Source organism: Acartia tonsa, chromosome 4 (genome assembly GCF_053477335.1).
Source record: "Acartia tonsa isolate MP-2025a chromosome 4, ASM5347733v1, whole genome shotgun sequence".
Taxonomy (NCBI): Eukaryota; Metazoa; Arthropoda; class Copepoda; order Calanoida; family Acartiidae; genus Acartia; species Acartia tonsa.
This window is the reverse complement of record NC_137263.1, coordinates 57,249,518-57,272,017: the sequence shown is the minus strand read 5'-3', so window position 1 is coordinate 57,272,017 and position 22,500 is coordinate 57,249,518. Positions and strand designations below refer to the sequence as shown.

Here is a 22,500-nt window from a genome sequence, read left to right as displayed (position 1 = left end):
CTTTGGTGACTCGATTGGGTAGTACTAGCTCACAGTGTATAAACATTTCCACCAATAATTGTAATATGCAAAAGAGATAATTATTCATCATGATTTTAGGAGAGTGGACATCAAATCATCGTCAATTATCTGATCACTTAAGATCCCCCCAAAAATTTAAGTTTTTCTGCCATTAGTAATCCATATCAACGATTTTATCGACCATTTAATTAATAGATCATTAACATGTAAAATACTTAAAGATCAAAACTGATATTTTATAAGAGCAACTAGGGCTAATACGATGGACGTTAAATTGATATACATCCCCAATAATGATAAACAAAACAACAAATACAAAATCAAAGATTTTGAGCTAACTAATATGAGATCGTGGTCGTAAAACATTTGGGACCAGTATAATTTTCAGTCCTTTGTACCTTTCCTCACTGATTCAAAATCATTAATGTAGGTTTTTAAAGGTAGGGTGGGGACATTGGACTGTACATTATTTTCTCGTATTTATTCGAATCCGGTGGATAGGAATCGGTTCTCATCCATACGAAAAAACCATGTCTAGCATTGTATTATATCAAGATTTCTACTAATATAAAATGTACAAGTATAAGATTAAACCCAGTTCTTTTAGCCCGTGCCTTCGGCACCTCGGGGCTAAAAAAACTGGTTTTAATCTTAAAATTGTACATTCTATATCCGCGGAAATATGTTTATAATACGATGCGAGAAATAACTATTCTTTCATTCTCTGGCTTTATTTAAATCGTGATTGGGTTGTACAAACTAGCAGTGTCAATGCCTTTCCTACGATAATCTTAATCTACAGGTGGGGTAATTTTTGTGTCTTAGAATTGGGGGTGTATATATGTTTACCGTCCATAGTCTTATCCTTTTAGATAGATACATATATATAATTAAGTCAAATCTTATACCAATTTCTACTTAAACAAGGATGGCAATACTCATAAAAGCGAAACTCTGAAACGGTATGACAGACGAACATTAACACTTATAGAGTGTCAGAACTGAATTTACAAATAGAAATACAAAAGTTTTGACTAAATTGTACGAATATTTGTTGCAAAACTTCTTAATTACAGAATTCTGTTTAAGGACATGCTGTCATTTTTAGACTTGATTATAGAGATGCTTCGCTTTTAATATTGTACTTATTGTAATAGGAATCACTACTCCAAAAATCAGATCAATCGAATGATTATATCAGATAAAAAATTGTTGTTAAAAAAGTTAAAAATCAACACGTTTTAAATGAACGTACAGACATTCTGGTAATGATTACAGAGTTGCTACGCTTTCTAAACCGTACCTAACTACTGCAAGAATCATCATGCAAATTTTTAAATCGATAGGACAATTCTAACATGCCTAAATTAACGAAAAAGGTATCCGTTCCGGACGGACGGACGTACAGACCGACCCACATAATAAAAAGCTTCGCTTTTAAAAAATATTAATAGAGCGGCTACACTCCATTCTATATGCAATAAATCAAATATAAATATGAGTCCTTAAAAAAAGGGATCTTAAGGGATAAGACAATGGACAATAAATTGATGTAGATCCCCAACAATGATACACCCTTCTGTATATCAAAATTATTGCTTATAAAATTTGGAAATAAGTACAGTGTTGCGTAGGCTATGTTCTGAAAATAGCCTAAAACCACCCCCCAATAACTTTTTTTTAAATGTGGATATATTTCCCTGTTCCACTATTTAAAATGCCAATTTGTAAGTTGTGCAAAACAGCCTTGCCCCTTCGCCCACATAATATCATTCCATAAATAGATAGATGGATGGATGGATAGATAGATGGATAGATAGATAGATAGATGGATGGATAGATAGAGAAATGGATAGATAGATAGATGGATAGATAGAGAAATGGATAGATAGATAGATGGATAGATAGATAGGTATAAAACAGCCTTGCCCCTACGCCCACATCATATCATTCCATAAATAAATAGATGGATGGATGGATAGATAGATGGATAGATAGATAGATAGATGGATGGATAGATAGAGAAATGGATAGATAGATAGATGGATAGATAGATAGATATAAAACAGCCTTGCCCCTTCGCCCACATAGTATCATTCCATAAATACATAGATGGATGGATGGATAGATAGATAGATAGATATTTAGATAGATGGATAGAGAGATGGATATTTAGATAGATGGATGGATAGATAGATGGATGGATAGACATAAAACAGCCTTGCCCCTTCACCCACATAGTATCATTCCATAAATAAATAGATGGATGGATAGATAGATAGATAGATGGACAGATGGACAGATGGATAGATAGATAGACCGAAGGATGGATAGACATAAAACAGCCTTGCCCCTACGCCCACATAATATCATTCCATAAATATATAGATGGATGGATAGATGGATATATAGATAGATGGATATATAGATAGATGGATAGATTGATAGATGGATAGAGAAATAAATAGATAAAAAGATATTGTTATATGAAGTAGCATGTATTTTTGTTTGTCCTTTAAGATCTTACCAACTGTTTGAGTTCTCCATTTTAGTGTTAGGCTATCTTGTTTAGAAATTTGGGTTTCAGCTATTTTTATGAACTTCAGCAAAAGAAAAATTATATACAGAGTAGCTTCGCTCATAGCAACACACACATACACACACACACACAAAATTCATATTTTGAATTTGCAGTTATCAACGACACATTCGTTTTTTTTTCAGGGAGTGGTTTTGTGGACATTAAAGCTACTGGGTCAAAAGTCGTCTTTTTAAGCATTATCACAGTAGAAATTCAGGCAAGAATGGGTCTAAATCAGATTGTGATTCTATAGTGTTTAATTGCTAGAGGAATCACCGTTTTACTTCCGTAATAATCAAATATAAATAGAGATAGATAGATGTTTAAATGTATGGATTAATAGATAGATGGATAAATGGATTGATAGATAAATGGATTAGTAGATAGATTGATTGGTAGACTAATGAATAAGAAAATAGATAAATAGATGGATATATGAAAGAATAAATAGATAGATTGATAAAAAATAGATTTATTAATAAAGAGAAAGATGGATAAATAGATAGAAGAATAGTTATTTAGATGGATAAATAGATGAATAGTTAGTTAGATGGATAGATAGATGAATAGTTAGTTAGATGGATAGGTAGATGAATTATAATGCAGAAGTTTAGAAGGTTTATCATAAGGAAAAAAAGATAGATAGATAGATGGAGGTGGGGTCGACTAAGGATTTGAATAAGGTATAACCAAATAGCGAAAAAAGTCTAAAATTGTTTTTTTTTGGGGGGGGAGGGGGGGGGGGGTTGTCAATTCTAATAATGCCCCTAGAGGCCTCTAGTGACACTTTAAATGTTTTTTTTTTAATTTCTATGTTGCATTCAAGTCTCTGTTGGGAGGATGGTGGTACCCGCCCCCAAAATAGTTATAAACCTTCCTGGGACCTGTGAGAAGCTACCTTGTTAAGGAGAACCCGATCGGTTCAGCGGTTAGCGAGATCCTTCGGTACAGACAAACATCCTGTTGCTTTATTATAAGGATATAAAAAAAACCGAGACCTTTTTATCTCTTAATTAATTCTTCTTTATGAAAGTTAAATTTAAAAAATCTTAAATAGATAAGATCAAAAAATTCTCAAATAAAAAATATTTTTTTGTCATTCGAATTTAGGGTGTGATTTAAAAACCCCCCACATCGAAAAAGTAACAAGTATTTTAACTTCCATAAATGCCTAGAGGCCTTAATAAAATAAAGTGATCAAAATATCAATTTTTACCAAGGGATAAGACAATGGACGATTAATTGATACACAACCCCAATAATGATAGATAAAATTGCCCTTTCTGTAGATTAACATTATTGGTTGAAAAGTTTAGACACCAGAGGGGCACCAACCAATCAAGTACCCAAGATACGAGGTTATAAAACTTTGGGTGGGTACCTATGTTATTAACAAAAGGTGGCCAAATAGTGAATATTTGGATGTAATATCCCCCCCCCCAAAAAAAAAAGCTATCCGTCGCATGTAAATGAACGGACAAACAACTGTATTGCTGAAAATCCTTGCTTTTTAAAATAATTCTTTTTAGATACTTTTGAAGTTTATTGAATTTATACAGCTAAAATCAATTCATAAAACGTTTTTTTGTGTGTAAAAATTTGTATGGAGTTTTTTTCATTCAAATTTTCTATTAAAAAGTTTTTTGTTATTTATTATTTTTTTTCAAATAAAATGCTTTACAAATCATTTAAAATTCATTTATTTATATCTGTCTATTATATATAAGGGAGGGATGGGACATTAGACTGTAAATTACAATGGTATACCCAAATTTTCAACCTTTATCTGCAGAAGGGGTAATTTTGGTCCTCGTCATTGGGGATGTATACCAGTTTTACGTCCATTGTCTTATCCCTTAAATCCCTGAGAAACCAATCAATCCTTATACTAAAGTAACAGGATGTTTGTCTGTGTGTCTGTCTGTCTGTGTGTACCGAAGGATCTCGCTAACCGTTGAACCGATCGGGTTCTCCTTAACAGGGTAGATTCTCATATGTCCTGGGAAGGTTTTTAACTATTTTGGGGGAGGGTACTACCACCCTCCCAAAAGAAATGACAAAAAAATTGAAAATTTTCTCAAAATCTGGGAGACTTCAACGTCAAATAAGGTGGTATCGTACATAAAAAATTAACTTTAACAAACAAAAACATATAAAGTGCCACTAGAGGCCTCTAGGGGCGTAGCCGCTAGTTAAAGTTAAAGGAACATATACGTGCGTTGATCTGGCTCACTGAATTTCACGAAGACAATTTTTTAGGACTCATATTCAAATAATTATCTTCAATATGTAAAACTAGCGGCTACGCCCCTAGAGGCCTCTAGTGGCACTGTAAATGTTTTTTTTTTATATTTAAAATATGGCTATTTTTCGTTGAACTCTCTGTCTAAAATCGAGAAATTTAAAATAAATTTAATTTCTCTAGAGAGGGTGGTAGTGCCCTCCCCCTAAAATAGTTATAAACCTTCCCGGGACATATGAGAATCTACCCTGTTAAAGAGAACCCGTGCGGTTCAGTGGTTAGCGAGATCCTTCGGTACCAACATACAATCACACAGACAAACATCCTATTAGTTTACTAAAAGGATAGTAATGTTTTCAATATGAGTGAACTTAGTTCTACAAATAATAACTTTAAAAGTGAAACTGAAAGTGAAATTTAATGAAATATTAGGCACATTATTTCTATTAGTATACAACCTATTTCAAAACGTAAAGTTTTTTTTTTAATAATATAATAATATATAAATATTTTATGTAAAATTATTGCACTTTATATAGGAAATAATATTTTTTCTTAATTTGTATACATGTTAACATTAATTATGCAAAACTTAATTATATTATTTTAACTACTGACGCCTAGTGAGTAAAAAATAAACTATAATAACAATAAAATATATCATTGGTTAATATATGCCGTTTAACCCTTTGTGATTGAAATAATTTTTATTGTTTAATCCATATAAAAGTAACCGGATATATGTCTGTACTTAAGGATTTTGCTAACCGCTGAACCAAAAATGGTTCTGCTTAGCCATGTAGCTTCTCATAGGTCCTGGAAACGTTCATAACTATTTTGGGGGAAGGTACCACAAACCTCACAAGAGAATGGCCCCAAGAAAAGTATCCCAAAAAATTGTGCAATTAATTAGTACGACGTTGATTGGCAACATTTTTTGAAAATGCGGGTTACTTTTTTTATTTTTGAAACTATCTATCGAATTATCTATTTATCAATCCAACTATCTTTCTATCTATCTATCTATATTTGCCCGACATGGGTCGTAACTTATATGCAGAATATATTCAACAAAGAAGGAGATAATCATTATAAAAACTCAAATTGACGTGTTGATATTATGTCGGCCACGAACAATTTTTATTAAAGCCATAAATTCGACGTTAATATTTTTAAAAATCCTTATAATAAAGTAACAGAATGTCTGTGTGTTTGTATGTTTGTAACGAAGGATCTCGCAAACCGCTGAACCGATCGGGTTCTCCTTAACAGGGTAGCTTCTCATAGGTCCCAGGAAGGTTTTTGGGGGAGGGTACAACCACCCTCCAAAGAGAAATCACAAAAATCAAACGCAACATAGATATTTGAAATAAAAAAAAACATTTAAAGTGCTATTAGAGGCCTCTAGGGGCGTAGCCGCTAGTCCTTATACTAAAGTAATAGGATGTCTGTGTGTTTGTGTGTCTGTACCGAAGGATCTCGCTAACCGCTGAACCGATCGGGTTCTCCTTAACAGGGTAGCTTCTCATAGGTCCCGGGAAGGTTTATAACTATTTTCTTGGGGGGTGGGACACAACCCCCCCAAAAATGAAAAATCTCCCCCCCCCCCGAAATTTTAAAAAAAATTTTAAACTAAAATTAAAAAAAAAAAATTCGCCCCCCCCAATTTTTTTTTTAATTTTAGGGGCGTAGCTGCTAGTTAATATATAAAGTAGTAATCCTTTTGGTCTAAAGATCTCGGAAACTACCTGTATGTATAGTTTGTACTTTTAAGTAAAGCTTAAACAATGGCTTGAAGTGGTTTTAGGCAATATGGAAATAATTTCATGATTTTGTCTGTAATACGATGCTATACATAATTTTTCAGAGCAGTGGTTCTAATCCAGCGGATATTAATCGGTGTTGAAGACCCGACACTGGAATACTTATTCCATTCCGAGGATTTTTTGCATGTCTTTTGGTTGCCTTGATTGGAATTTAAGTTTCGTGTATACAAAAAAGATAGGTTAGGTTAGAAATAGAGGGGCAAATTAGGGAGGGAGGGGTCATTGGGCTTTTTATTACACTAGTCCCTAAAGTTTAGTTTTATAATACAGTTTTCTTATTTTATGGCTTAACAACTTTGAGGACTATTGTTAATTTTTAATTGGTTGGTTCATTGAGTTGATCGTCTAAATTTTGTAATCTACAAAAGGGATAATTTTGTGTATCAGCATTGGGGATGTACTTTTTCGGCCATTGTCTTATCACTTAGGGTCCCTGGTTTTATCTCTATAATATTAGCTTTATTTTAAGCCCTTCAATATAAAAATACTGCCAATAATTTATATGACCCTTAGAATATATGAAGTATGAAGACACATAGATAGATAGATAGATAAATAGATATATGGATGGATAGATAGATATATAAATACATATATGTATAGATAGAAGAATAGATAGATAGATAGATGGATAGATATAAAGAGTGTGCAAAAAAATGCGGACCCTTTTAGGATTGAAATTTCGCGGCTTGCGTTAATAGTAGAAAAATGTTATGATATATCCTTCTATCTATCTATCTATCCATCTATCCATCTATACTTTTTTCTATCTATCTATCCATCTCCCATAGACGTTAAGAAAAGGAAGTTTAGATTGGTTTGTAAAATAATTGAAAAGGAGAAACACACACACACACATACACAAACACACACATACATACACACACACACAGACACACATACACACAGACAGCATATTTAATTAATATTCTCTATGAACACAATGGTGTTGTTATTTTTGTTCTGTACGCGCGTTGCTTCTCAGCGCGAAGCTTCTCTACAATTCGACCCCTTTGGCTGTACGTCTTTTTGGGCTAATCAAAAGTCCTTAGTATCTGTTAAGGGCAGTTATATAACCTAAAACCATCCCAAGACATAAGTTTAAAATAAAATAGCATAAAACCACTCCAGGACCTCTTAAGAGGCGTTTCGTCGTATTTTTACAGTAGCTTTCCCCCTTTTACTAGCCGCTGCGGGGCAATAACCTATCCTAGCCTAAATCAAAAGGTACTGTGAAAATACAAAGAAACGCCCATTAAGAGGCGTTGTCACGAAAGGGACTATACCCTAAAAACCTTACTACTTTATACAACAGAATTAGTGTTAGGTGTGTCTTTGTGCTTGTTTGTCCAGAAAGATCTTAGAAAAGGCTGGAAAGGAAGCCTCTTATTGGTCTTAGTAAGGTTTAAAGCTATTTCTCGAAGTATTATAATATTGTCGACTTCACTTAAATAAAGTCAAAGTATAGTTATTTCTATCATCGTATTATAAACCGCTTTCCGCGGATATAGAATGTACAATTATAAGATTAAAACCATTGTTTTAGCCCCGAGGTGCCGAAGGCACGGGCTAAAAAACTGGATTTAATCTTGTGATTGTACATTTTTATATTCGTAGAAAGCTGGATATAATACGATGCTAGTTTTTTCGTATTGATGAGAGCCGGTTCCTATCCACCGGATTCGAATGAATACGAGAAAAATTATTATGGATCTTTAAATCTTTTTATGGTATAATTGATCAATGGATTTTGTCATCCTTGTTTTTCTGTGTAGTTTTGTTGTTTCTATTAATGAGGCGTGCACATGTCAAAGCCAGTGTGTGTGTGTGTTTGTTTGTGTGTGTGTGTGTGTGTGTATGAATGTAAGCTGGAAGGGGTTAAAGTTTTTTAATAAATCAATTTTTTTTTCATTTGATCTTTAGGGATAAGATAATGGACGATAGATTGATGTACATCCCCAATGATTATAACAAATTTACCCCTTCTATAGAATAACCCAACCAATCAATATTTAATTAAAGTACCAACAGTTTTGAAGCCAACGAATGAGATATAGTGTTTATAAAAACTTTGGGTACCAGTATAATTTACAGACATCTAACAACTTTTAATAATAATTGTCTGTGCGTTATTAAGTGCGTGTTTGTTGTGATTATACATAGACATGGCTATTATTGAAAGCGAAGCTTTTCCATAATTAGGGTAGGTCCGTCCGTACGTCCGAGACGAATAGCTTTTTTCCGTTGATTTAGGCATGTTAGAATTGTCCTATCGATTTAAAACTCTGCATGGTGATTCCTGTAGTAGTTTTATAAAGCGTAGCAACTCTATAACCATTACCAGAATGTCCGTACGTCCATTTTAAACATGTTGCTTTTTCTACTTTTTTAACAACAAATTTTTTATGGGATCTAATTATCTGTTTGATCTGATTTTTGGTATATTGATTTCTGAGACAACAAAGTACAATATTATAAGCAAAGCAACTCTATAATCAAGTCCTAAAAATGTAAGTATGTCCATAAATATTATCCTGTATCAAGCAGTTTTTCAACAAATTTGCTCACAATTTTGCTTCGACTCAATACATTAACATTCTGATTATTCAGTTCTGACACTATACATGATTTTAGTATGACTGAAAACCGGTTCTAATTCAGCGGATATTAATCGGTTTTGAAGCCATACTGGAAAAAAAAACTTTTTTGCTTTGGAATAGAACATTCTTGTTTTTAATATATTCTCTAATTTAAACTTTACATATTGTAATTAATACAAAAAATTTACTTCAACATGTAATAGATTAGTTTTAAACGGTGGAAAATTAAATGATTTATTGGCTGCTAGTGGCTTGGCCCCTAAAAACTATAGGTGAGGAGGGGTAACTGTTTTAGGGAGTCGGGGTGTCCCAGCTCCTAACAAAATAGCTTAAAACCAGTAGCTATATTCCCTGAAGAGTAGAACCCAATCGGTTCAGCTGTTAAAGAGATTATAAGCTTCAGACGGCCCGACATGGTTCTAATTTGTACAAAATGTACAATTATAAGATTAAAACCAGTTTTATTAGACCCGAGATGCCAAAGGCACGGGCTAACAAACAGGTTTTAATCTTAAGATTGTACATTTTTATATTCGTAGAAAGCTGGATATAATCCGGTGCTAGACATAGTTTTTTTCGTATGGATGAGAACCGGTTCTAAATCAACCGGATATTAATCGGTTTCGAGGCAATACGGGAAAAATCTTAAAATATTAGATTTTAAAGAATGTTTTTAAATATTAAAGAACAATAAAAAATAAACCACCAAACATTATGAAATATAAAACAAGTAGCACTTAGATTTATTAGATATAGAGAGTCAAATCCTGTTAGTTTTAAGTCTATAGAACAATTCCATCATTTAAAAGAAGCGCACCAATAACATTATAAAAAGATTTTACATAAAAACTTTAATAAAAGTTAAAGAGATAAATTGAATTTATGCATTTTAATAATTTCTCTCGTATTTATTCGAATCCGGTGGATAGGAACCGGTTCTCATCCATACGAAAAAACTACGTCTAGCATCGTATTATATCCAGCTTTCTACGAATATAAAAATGTACAATCGTAAGAGTAAAACCAGTTTTTTAGCCTGTGCCTTTGGCACCTCGGGGCTAAAAAACTGGTTTAATCTCATAATTGTACATTCTATATCCACGGAAAGCTATTTATAATTCGATGCGAGAAATAACTATTCACTTACTAGGACAGACTGAATGACGAATGAACAAATTTTTGCCTCTAATTTTAAGCCTTTTTTAGCTTAACTTTAGAGTATGAAAAGGGATATATAATAAGCAATTACAATTAATTCTTTTTTTCCCCTTGGTACTTTTTAGTTGACAAGCGGCTTCGTTCCTAGCTTCTAGCTTCAATAGGAAATGAAAAAATGATTTGAGTATTGGAATCATTACATCTTCTATTACCTACCCAGCCGAAAGAATTGCGAATGAAAAGCCAATCACAACTGAAAAGCGAATGAGTCGCCAATTTTCGAGAATAAATGGCAAATTCGCAAAATATATGCAAAATGGGGGGGTATTTTTTTATAGGGGGTTGGGGGTGTCTCATTCTCCAAGAAAATAGCCTAAAACCACCACAGGACCAGTAGGTATATTCCCTAAAGAGTAGAATCCAATCGGTTCAGTGGTTACCGAGATCTTAAGGGACGGGTGGACATACAGACGGACGGACAGATATCATTCTACTATGTATTATTTGGGGGAAGGATGGGGCGGAGAAATAGCCCAAAACCAGTCCAAGTATGAATTAAGAAATAAGATAGCCTAAACCCATACCAGGATCTAATTGAAGCTTCTCTAAAATGGGGAACCAAATCGGTTCAATAGTGATAGGATTATCATAAAATTAAGAAAAAATTAAAGATAAAATAAAAAAATATTAAAATTATTTTCTTAACGTCTATTCCTATTTGAGAATTTAACCAACAAATTGGAAGATTTTTGTATAAGGAAATGCTATGAAAAATTACACAACATAGTTTTGGTTTTTAACATTGCTATTATTATTATTACGTTTTAAGCTTTTTTTAAGTAACGAAGCTACTCTATAGTTCACTTTGTCTGTCCGTCAGTCAGTCCGTAATGCTATGAAATATGACATATACATATATTGGTTCCCCAAAATTTATACGTCCTCTAATTCGTTGGCTTAAATACATTAAATCTATAGTGTAAAAATTAGCAGTGTTTAAACTTTTCCACCTCTAAAATTCTAATCTGCAAAAGATATGCAAATTGATATTTCTTGTAATAGTTAACGATGATTCCAAAGTCAACAAGGTTTAATGTTATCACTAAACTTTTGCTCAGGGAGGAAGGGGAAATGGGGCTTTTTGTGTATATTACACTAGTCCCCAAGGTCTTAACAACCTTGGGGACTTTCATTGAATTTTGATTGGTTTGTTCATTTACTTGAGTGTCCTAATATTTCCACCACTAATTGTCAACTACAGAAGGGGTAATTTTGTGTATCATTATTGGGAATGTATATCAATTTATTGGCCATTGTCTTATCCTTTTAGATCCTTAACTTTTGCAATATATTGCAGATTTTTTTCATAAAGGCATCTGACCCCAGTTAGAGACTAGGGGACTAGGAAAATGCGTTCTGAAAAGCAAATATGTCAGGTATAGTACAATGGAGATTTATGTTCCCCCCCCCCCCCTTTCCTGTTATGCATAAAATAATCAGTTTAAAAGTTTGGAAAGTGCTATTGTAGACCAACCAATCAATATTAAATGCAAGCATCAACTGTTTTTAAGCCAACAAAAGAGAGAACCTGTCTATATAACTTTGGGTACCAGCATAATTTACAGTCCAATTTCCCCCTCCCTCCCTAACTATTTCTATTTTTATGGATATTAATCCCCCCATCCAGTTGAAGACAGGGATCTAAAGGGATAAGACAATGGCCAATAAATTGATGTACATCCCAAATCATGTTACACAATATTACCCCTTAAGTAGATTACAATAAGTGGTTGAAACGTTTGGACACTCAACTTGATGAGACAACCGATCAAAATTTAATAAAAGTCCCCAAAGTTGTTAAGTTAACAAGAAAACGTTATTATAAAACTTTGGGGACCAGTGTAATAAACTGCCCAATGTCCCCTCCCTCCCAGAGTTGAAGAGTTGAGAGATCTGACAGACTGGGTTAAAGATCTTTTCAACAAATAATTTTCAGCTTGTCAAGATGGAAAACAAGATAGATAGATAGATGCCTTATTAGATAGATAGATAAATGAATAGATGGTTTCAAAGATAGATAGATAAATAAACAAATTCATTGATAGACAGAGAGATAAAAAAAAAAAAGATAGAAAAAAGATAGAATGTTTTGTAATTGTAACTTTAAATAACATTTCGGACGAAAAGGGTTAAAATACAAACTTTAACACATTATACGTTTTCTCGTTTGTATAGTTTATTTTTCTCGCTAGGTGTCTTTTTTTAAAATGACAAAAATTTACTTTTGCTTTAATAGAGTTTACATGGATTTTATGATGTTTTTAGACTTTTTTTTTTAAAGTACGAGAAGTTCATTTAAATTATGTAAAATATTTTATTAGTTTTAAAGAATTAAACTAGATATCAATTTAAATAAAGTTGTATTATTATTTATAAAATTAACATATTTAATATCTAGAAGCCACAAATCTATACTTTCCATCAACGCTGTTAATAGTGTTTGATGGACAATGTTCTATAGTATATCTAATAAATTTTAAGACCGAAAGTTAGACAGATTTAGAAATAGACGGATAAGTATGTATATGAACAAAACAATAGATATATATTACTTTGCGTCAATAAACAAATAGATTGATGTACTAAAAACAAAATATACAGACATCTTGACAGATAGAGATAAAAATACAGATAGATAGAAAAATAGAGATAGATAGATAGAGATGATAAATTTTAGAATTCTAAAAGTAAATCTCTTCAAATAAAAATTTGTAATGCCTGTTTAAAACATTTTAGTGTTGGTACTCACACACACACACACACACACACACACACACGCATACACACACACATACTCACACAGATACACACACACATACACACAATCTTGTGTGTGTGTAGATTCTTACGTGATGTTGATTCACGCCTGCCTCAAAAAATACACACACACATACACAAAAGTAAGAATAAGGGTATAAGTAAAAATGCTAAAAATTTTATCCTAATTGATTTTAGCTTGCTAACATGGAACTCATTTATTATTAAGTTCGTTCTTCCATTAGGAAGGGAGGAATTGGGGTTTAGGGGGTGGATGGGTGTATTGTTTTTTTAGCCTGCTGCGAGTTTCACTTTATTAGAGAACATGGAAATCTGGTGTAACATCCATATTGGTGCTTTTCCCATCCTCCTTATTTTGAAAATAAAGAGGGAGCGGGTTAGAAAGTTACCCTTTCCAGGCCTAACCCCTGCGGGGCTAACCAGTAGTACCTAAAACTAACCTAACCTAACCTAAAGTAATAAACAAATGTAAAAATATCCCTTCTTATTTTTAAAGAATAGTATAAAAGATAACAGCCAAGGATCGAAAGGGATAAGACAATGGCCAATAAATTGATGTCCATCCCCGCTGATGATGCACAAAATAACCCCTTCAGTAGATACAATTAGTGGTTGAAACGTTTGGACACTCAACATAATTGACTAACCAATCAAAATTTAATAAAAGTCCCCAAAGTTGTTAATAAGAAAACTTTATTATAAAACTTAAGGGACTAGTGTAATAAAGAGTCAAATGTCCCCTTCCTCCCTGTAAAATAGTAGAGGATTTTTAAATCTTCCATTAACCTATCCTCGTATTCCATAAAAAAAACAACCCATTCATACCACACAGAATAATAGCGGATTTTAGAATAACATAAACTCAAAAATCACAATTGAATTCAATAAACACCAAAGACTTATATTGTAGTGTGATTATAAAAGTATTTGAATCTAAAGAAACAGCCTTAATTTGGCCGTTTAACCCGTAAACTCTTAGGAGTGCTACAAATTATCAGACTTTCATTTTTATTTTCGATAGATAGATGGGAGATTTAGAGTATCAAAAAAGATAGATAGACATTTGTATGTAATTTAAAAGAGTTTATTTTAGGGAAGACCCCAAATTTGGTCCTGTGATGGTTTTAGGTAATTTTATAATCAGATTTAAGTCATGGGGTGGTTTTAAGCTATTTTTAGTGTAGACATATTGTAAAATTATATGTAAAATTATAGAAATATAGACAAGTAGATAACAAAACACCAAGGATCTAAAGGGATAAGACAATGGCCGATAAATTGATGTTCATTCCCAATACTGATACACAAAATTACCCCATCTTTAGATTAAAATTAGTGGTTGAAATATTTTGACACTCATCTTTATGAACCAACAAATTAAAATTCAATAATAGTCACCAAAGATGTTAAGCTAACGAATAAGAAAACTTATGGGACTAGTGTAATAAACAGCCCAATGTCCCCTCTCTCCCGCGGATAGATAGACCAATGGATAAAAAAAGATAGACAGATGGATAAATATAGTAATCCTACCTCTTTTGCGATCATACGCATCTTCTCAAAGTTGACTAGATTGTCCACGATACTGTGGTTGCCCAGGTGGATGAAGGTCAGGTCCTTCTTCACCACCGGGTAGAACGGAATGATCGGCGGCTGCACGTTCTCCGAGTTGACTAGATTCCTATAGCGGCTCATGTTGCGCGAAGGGTCCATCAGTTGCTGCATCTCGGTGAACAGCCGCTGATATTTGCCCGGCAGCTTTTCCCACGTGGATTTCAAGCGGCTGACGCTACCGTGGCCCAGGCCGCTGATGATGGCGAACATGGAGTTGAAGTTTTGCGTCTCCTTGCACTGGCGCGCGATTTTGATAAACTGTTTGATGACGCGCATGCGCTTGTGGGGCGAGGGCTCGGACACCACCTCGGTGACAACCCACATCATCTCCCGGTTGACCAGCGCGCTGAAGGTTGACAAATTCGGGGTGCCATACTTGGATTTAATTTCAAATAGATCCTCAACATATTCTGTTGCTTCAATTTGTCGAAATATCGTAAAGTCTTCAACCATAAGTTGTGTCGACACTTCAACAGGGTTTAACTGAAGCATAGTCACTATTGATTCCTTTTGCAAGTCTTGTGTATATTCATCTGGCAACAGCGCTTCGCTGTCATGGATATTTTTGATATAATACCTACTGGCCAGGCCAATACGCTCGGCCAAATTTTTAAGCGCGTCGGGCAGGGTGCGCTGTTTGACGAACCCGCCCTCAGCGACGGTCACCTCGCACAGCGTGTAGTTGGTGCTGGGCTCGTTGGTGATGCCGAATTCCTGGAGGGACAGCATCACCACCTCGTGGGCGCTGGTCTCCTTGTGGACCAACAGGTACTTACACGTTTGGTCACTTTTGTACACTTTAAGTACATGCTCGGGAAACTCGGACCTATCCTCGGACGAGCTCCCGTTCTCGTAGCCGCCGCGCTCGTTAATATGGTGGCTGTGGTGCGCAGCCGCCAGGCTGTTCACGGGGAACATATGATGGGCGGCGGCTGCCGCCGCGCTTGAGGTACACGTTGATCCGCCAGTCATGCTCGCCTCATCTACGTCATCTAATCCGCCGCTGCCGCCTAGATGCTTCGGCTTGTTGAGAAACTTATTAAACGCCCGGTTAAGCAGCTGTTTTGAGCTGAGGGCTAGAAAGCGACCGCTGGCCCCCGGCCCAGCCGCCATACCAACAAACGAAGACTGGTCCTTTTTAGCGGCCCGGCCGCTGTTTGTAAACTGTGACATATTATCGCTGCTATAGCCGCTGCGAACGCTGCCTGTGGTTGAGTAGGCGATGTTTAGATTGCCGGCTGACGAACTGCCGCCATCTACACTTGATTCCATCAGCATGTTGTGGTTGTTGTTGTAGTATTTGCTGCGGGAACGGCCGTTGCCGCCAGATTTCCCGCCGTTGGCGGCATCTTGCTGCGTCGCCTCTTGATGTAACATGTCCTGAAAGAATTTAAAATTTATTATCATAAAAAAAACATATTTTTTTTGCTTTTGGATTCCTGTGATTTGAATTACGTTGAAAAAATGTTATTGTCAAATGGCAAACACTGTTTAACAATTGACTAAAGACGTACAGACAGACACATCTAATTGTAAAAAGCTTCGCTCAAAAGTAGAAAAATGAACCTCATATGTTAAAAGATTGCTTTTAAGAGTAATACTCAAAGAATATACACTTATTAGAGAGACGTACAGACAGACATTCAGTTCCTAATTGTATAAAGCTTTGCTCAAAAGTAAAAAAATGAACCTGATATGTTAAAAGATTGCTTTTTAGAGTAATACTTAAAGAACATACACTTTTTAGAGAAACGTACGGACAGACATTAAGTTCCTAATTATAAAAAGCTTCGCTTAAAAGTAAAAAAATGAACCTGATATGTTAAAAGATTGCTTTTTAGAGTGATACTCAAATGGCAAACACTTTTCAGCAGCTCAACTGCCCGGCCGTACTTGGTATTCTGTTCAAAACTCTGGCCGTTAACCTCGAGGATTTGATCACCCTTCTTTAGGCCAATCTCTTCCGCCTTAATTAATATAATTTAATTAGTTTGGGATAATTGTTGTTTTTTGATGATTAAAATAATCACGCAACCTTGTAAATCATAATTAGTTATTTATCGCATTGTATTATGGACAGCTTTCTGCGGATATTAAAAATGAAATGAAATATTATAAGATTAATCCAGTTTTGTTAGCCCAGACTGACCTAAGGATCGGTCTAACAAAACTGGTATTGTTTGATGATTTTTATTTTAATATTTGTGGAAAATTGTCTGTAATACGATGCAATATATGATTTTTAAGTACAGTATGGTTGAGAACCGGTTTTAATTCAGCGGATATTAACGGTTTCAATTTATTTTTTATCCAGGGATCTAAAGTGATAAGACAATGGACGATAAATTGATGTACATCCCAATGATGATAAACAAAATTACATAATCTCCGTAGATTTAAATCATTAGTTTAAAAATTTGGACACTTCTAGATTGGAATCGTACAATTTAATAAAAGAACCCAAACTTTTTGACGTTGTCCCCTTCGTTTGATTAAAAACTTTGGGGACTAAAATTAAATCTTTTGGTTTGTACAAACTATTCCACCAAACAAGGGGTTATTTGTTAAACCTCATTGGGGATGTAAATCAATTTATCATCCATTGTCTTATCCCTTTAGATCCCTGATTGGTTTACAGTTATATTGAAGTACATATTAAATAATAATATTTGTAATTGAAATACAAAATTACTCATATTTTGATTCATTTTCCTCTTAAAATGTTTAACCCCCCTTTTTTATCTATAATACAAAGTAGAACGATGTTTGTTTGTCTGTTTGTCTGTCCGTTTGTTTGTAGCTAAGAATCTCGCTAACCGCCGAACCGATCGGGTTCTCCTTTACAGTGTAGCTTCTCATAGGTCCCGGATAAATTTATAACTATTTTCTTGGGGGGTGGGATACCCCTAACCCCCCTAAAAAATGAAAAATACCCCCCCCCCCCAAAAAAAAAATTTTTTTTTAAAATTTTCTTTAAAATCTAAAACACGAAAAATTAGTTTGATAAAACCTCTTGGGGCAAAGCCCCTAGAGGCTAGAGCTAAACCGCTAGTATATAAAAAACAATAGGAAGAGAGGGGTTATTAGACTGTAAATTATGCTGGTGCCCACACACGTTCTCTTATTCGTTGTCAAAAAAAACTTTTGGGACATTTATAATATTCTTGATTGTGTTATATAAACCATAATTGAAACAGTGCAGCGTATAGTGTCCAATAAAAATGACGTCATACAATACAAATGACCAATGATAGGTCAGTATACATTGTAATTGGCCATAGGTAAATTGTACTCTGGCCTATCATTGGTCATTTGTAGATCTCTGCAATTTGTAGAGGGTTGATTTATTTTCTATAGGGGGGGGGGTGGGGGTGGGCAAAAAGAATCAAAACTAACTTTGTGGGATAATATTAAATTTTGACTGATGAACGTCACACATCCGTCTATCCAACTAACAAATATTTTAACCCGAGAGGGAGAGGACCTCCAATATTTATTTTTGAAAACAAAAATAAGTAAATAGAAGACAAAGTTTCAAGTATGGCTTCGAAACGATTAATATCCGCTTGCTTGATTAGAACCAGTTCTTAGCCATACTGAAAAGACATGTGTAGTAACGTATAGCAGACAATTTTCCACGAATATTAAAATAAAATTATAAAATCAAGTTTGTTTTATGATAATTCTATTATTTTTCATTTTAATATCCGCTGGAAGCTGTCTATAATACGATAAATAACTATTCTTGCTCTTTGCTAGTATTTCTTGAAGTTTTGTGGAGGGTGTAAATTTCATCCCCACCCCCAATTTGTTTAAATGGACTACATTATAAGCAAGATCATCTATTTTACAGCTAATTATGTCCGTCCGTCTGTCTGTTAGGGGAAATGAGATGTGTAGAAAAAAATGATTTTACAAAAAAAATTGTGAGTAATATTCATAAAAAATTGCATGCTAATTTTTTTAATATTTGATTTTCTATATGGTTCATGCTCTAAAAAGCAATATTGACACGATACATTAACTAAAAAGTAGCTAAATACACAAAAATTAACTTTGACTGAAAACAAATTGGAAAAGAGAATTAAAAATATTATATCCGCAATAATGATAAACAAAATTAACCCCTCTGTAGATTTAAATTTTTATGGAAAAGTTTGGACACTACTAGTTTGTCCCAACCAATCAAAATAAAAAAAGATAAAATTTTGCAGCTAACGAATGAGATAACATGTTTATAAAACTTTGGGTACCAGTATAAAACTTTGGGTATAATTTACAGTCGAATGTCCCAGGGATCTAAAGGGATAAGACAATAGCTGATAAATTGATGTATATCCCCAATGATGATATACAAAATTACCCAGGCCGTAGATTGCTATTAGTGGTTGATAAGTTAGGACACTCAACTTATAATAAAATTCAATAAGAGTCTCTTAAGTTGCCAAGTCAACGAATAAGAAAATGTTATTATAAAACTTTGGGGACTGGTGTAATAAACAGCCCATTGTCCCCTTCCTTACTGATTAAATAATGTTATGAATGTTAAACCCCCGAGCATAATAGATTTTCAATGAGGTGGAGGGAGGGGGGGGGGGGTGCCCCTAACTGAATAGCCCCAAATTAATTGTTGGCATATAAAACTTGAAAATTTAACATTTATAACTAGCCAAGTATTAATGGATATATGATATACGTGGATATATTGACAGGGGAAAATTTGTTGTCAATTTAGCTTACTTTAATGGACCTTATTTATTGATCAGTTCGTTTATCAAGTCTGTGGGGAGGGGATGGACTAAAAGGGGTGGATAGAGGGTATCTTTATTTTTGCCAGTTGGGAGTATTACTTTATCAAAGTACATGAAAAACTGGTGCAACATCCAGGTAATAATATATCGATTCAATTATTATATCGACAATAGAAGTCGATGACAGATACTTTTATTTTGAAAAAAAATCTAATACATTTTTTTGTCGTTGGGGGTATGTTTCGGTTCGTCCCTCCGACATATTTGAAATTTACATAAGAGGGGAGGGTGTTCAACCTATATTTTTTTTTCTGGGAGGAGGTGGCCTAAAAACATGAATTTTGATGCATAATAATATCCCCCCTATAATATTTTTTAAGGAAAGGACGGCTATAAAAGATGAAATATAATTAGGTCATGAAAGGAAGATATAGCTTTTTGGTATTAATGATAAATTTGGATGTAAATAGACAAGCCGTTTCCCTAAAATGTGCCTAGTCGACCACAGAACCCGCTCTTTTTAAAACCAAATTGAAAATTAGGGACGAAGGCTTATCTGTACCACTTTAAATTCCTGTGACGTCATAAAATGAGGGAGATGAGAGGAGAAGTGGGAAAGAAAACCCCTAAAAAAGAGATGGAGAATATGAAGTCACAGGAATCAAAAGTGGTACAGATTAAGCTTCGTCAAAATAAGGTAGGGTTGGGTAGGTTTTCATGTTTCTTTGTGGTTATATTAGGAAGAGGGTAGCCCCGCAAGGTTTGGGCACAGTAGGTAAAGGCCCCACAGGGTTAGGGCCTCGAGTTAGCTAACGAAATAAAACTACCAAATTTATTTTTAAGAAATAAGAAAGAATGGGTTAATGAACTTTTAAGAAAGAAAAAATTACAGATTAAGCTTATTTTTCAAGCTTTTACATTAGTGAATGCAGCAATTTAAATGTTGACAAATTTAAAGTGCTTTGGGATGATTCTATTGTGCACCAAATTTAGCCAAGCCATGCTAGTTTAAAGGATATATTATTACTTGGAGGTTGCATCAGATTTTCATGTACTCTGATAAAGTGATGATCGCAGCTGGATAAAATAACGATAACCCCATCCACACTAATTACCCTTCTACTGGATGAACAAACTGGCCAAATAATGAGGTCCATATTAGCAAGCTAAATTGACTACAATTTTTCCCCTGTCAATATATCTACGTATATCCTATATCCATTATGCTAGTTTAACTTTAAGGATTGGGCTTTGGCAACTTTTTTATTCATACTCTAGTAGAGAACTCTACTTAACCTAACCTAAATATGTATGTGATTTTTTTCAATAAAGGGGGGGGGGGGGAGGTTTAAAATTGTACATTTTCACAGGGAGGAAGGGGACATTGGACTATAAATTACACTGGTACCCAAACTTTTATATCCACGTTATATTACTCGTTGTCTTAAAATCTTTGGGTACATTTACTAAAATTCAATGTGTTCAAACTTTTGCACCAATGATTTTGATAATTGGAAATGTTTATCAATCTATCGCCCATTGTCTTATCCCTTAAGATCTCTGTATTTTGCCGATTGTATCCCAAATAAAGGTAAAAGGTTAATTCGTTTGTTTATATGCTTCAAATATCTTTAAGGAAATAAAACAAGGATGACAACATCCATTTGATATGTTTATGTGAAAAAAATCAGTGTAGGTTCGGTGTAAACAATCCAATTTTACCAGGGATCTAAAGGGATAAGACAATGGTTGATACATTAATACCAACACCAACAAATCAAAATTCAATAACAGTCCTCAAAGTTGTTAAGCCAACGAACAAGAAATTGTTGTCATAAAACTTTAGGAACTAGTGTAATAAACAGGTTAATGTCCCCTCCTACATTTCAATTTTTCCTATATATTCTCACATCACATCACATCACATCAGCTGATTATACAAAAATAACCCACCTTAGAACCAGGCTCAACTTTAGACACAAAAATTCCATATCCCTTTTCATACCCGCCGACCACACTGAACTGCAGCGGCTCTTCGCGCGACGGCCGGGTCAGCGTGACCGTCCGTTTGCGCGCCTTGGCCGTGCACGCAAAGTTGAGCATGCGCAGCTGGCCGTGCATCTTCGACTTCTCCAGCTCCGACTCAAAGCGCTCGAGAAAGTCCATCATCCGCGGGTTGGTCTCGAAGTCGGTGAAGTGGTTGTTGACCCACAGCAGGACGACGCGCGTCACCTTGTCGCGCAACGTTGGATCCGCAAACCACTCGAGCAGCTGGTCTGCGACCTCGACCGACTCGTTGACAAAGGTGCGGTGCGTCAGCAGGAAGTCCTCAATGTAGGTCGGGTCCACGGACGAGTTGTCCTCCACCAGCTGGGCCATCAGCCGTTCAGGTATACCGCGGATGACAATATGACCCTTGCGCAGGCCGCCGTTGTTCACCGCCGACCCGCCAACGCCTCCACCACCGTTAACATCCAGCGTCCGTTGTTCTGTAACCAGAACAACCTCACCGTCTTTGCCCTCGTGCCGTTTTTGATTCTCCTCCCCCTGGTGCAGAATACGATAGTAGTCTGTCTGCGTGATACACACAAACTGGCAGTCGTCGCATTTAGTCCTCATGACCCCCGAATGGTATAACTTCTCCATAGTCGGCGTGATACCAAAACTATCGCCCAGCCCCAGCTGCCGCACCTCACCATCACCAACTTCGCCCGGCGGCAGCGCCGACTCAATCTCCACCTGACCGTTGATGATAACCGACCACGAGTCCAACTCTTCCCCATCGGTCATGACAATAGTGCCGGACTTTTCCACAACCGCAAAGACCATCGTTGCGACAAGGGCCCGTCTCACCGACAGTGTCATGTTG

At 35.1% G+C, this 22,500-nt stretch overlaps 1 protein-coding gene across 1 annotated transcript in view; it reads right to left on the bottom strand.

Annotated features, from left to right (window-relative positions):
* The window catches only part of LOC145317902 (rap guanine nucleotide exchange factor 2-like), a 44,740-nt gene that overhangs the window by 19,574 nt on the left and 2,666 nt on the right, over nucleotides 1-22,500 (bottom strand). Inside the window, exons 4-6 of the mRNA XM_080159186.1 lie at nucleotides 21,585-22,500; nucleotides 16,695-16,847; nucleotides 14,800-16,260 (exon numbers count right to left, since the gene is read on the bottom strand). The exon at nucleotides 21,585-22,500 is cut by the window's right edge and continues 152 nt beyond it. Coding sequence (XP_080015312.1) covers nucleotides 14,800-16,260; nucleotides 16,695-16,847; nucleotides 21,585-22,500 — 2,530 coding nt within the window. The remainder of the gene's footprint in view (nucleotides 1-14,799; nucleotides 16,261-16,694; nucleotides 16,848-21,584) is intronic.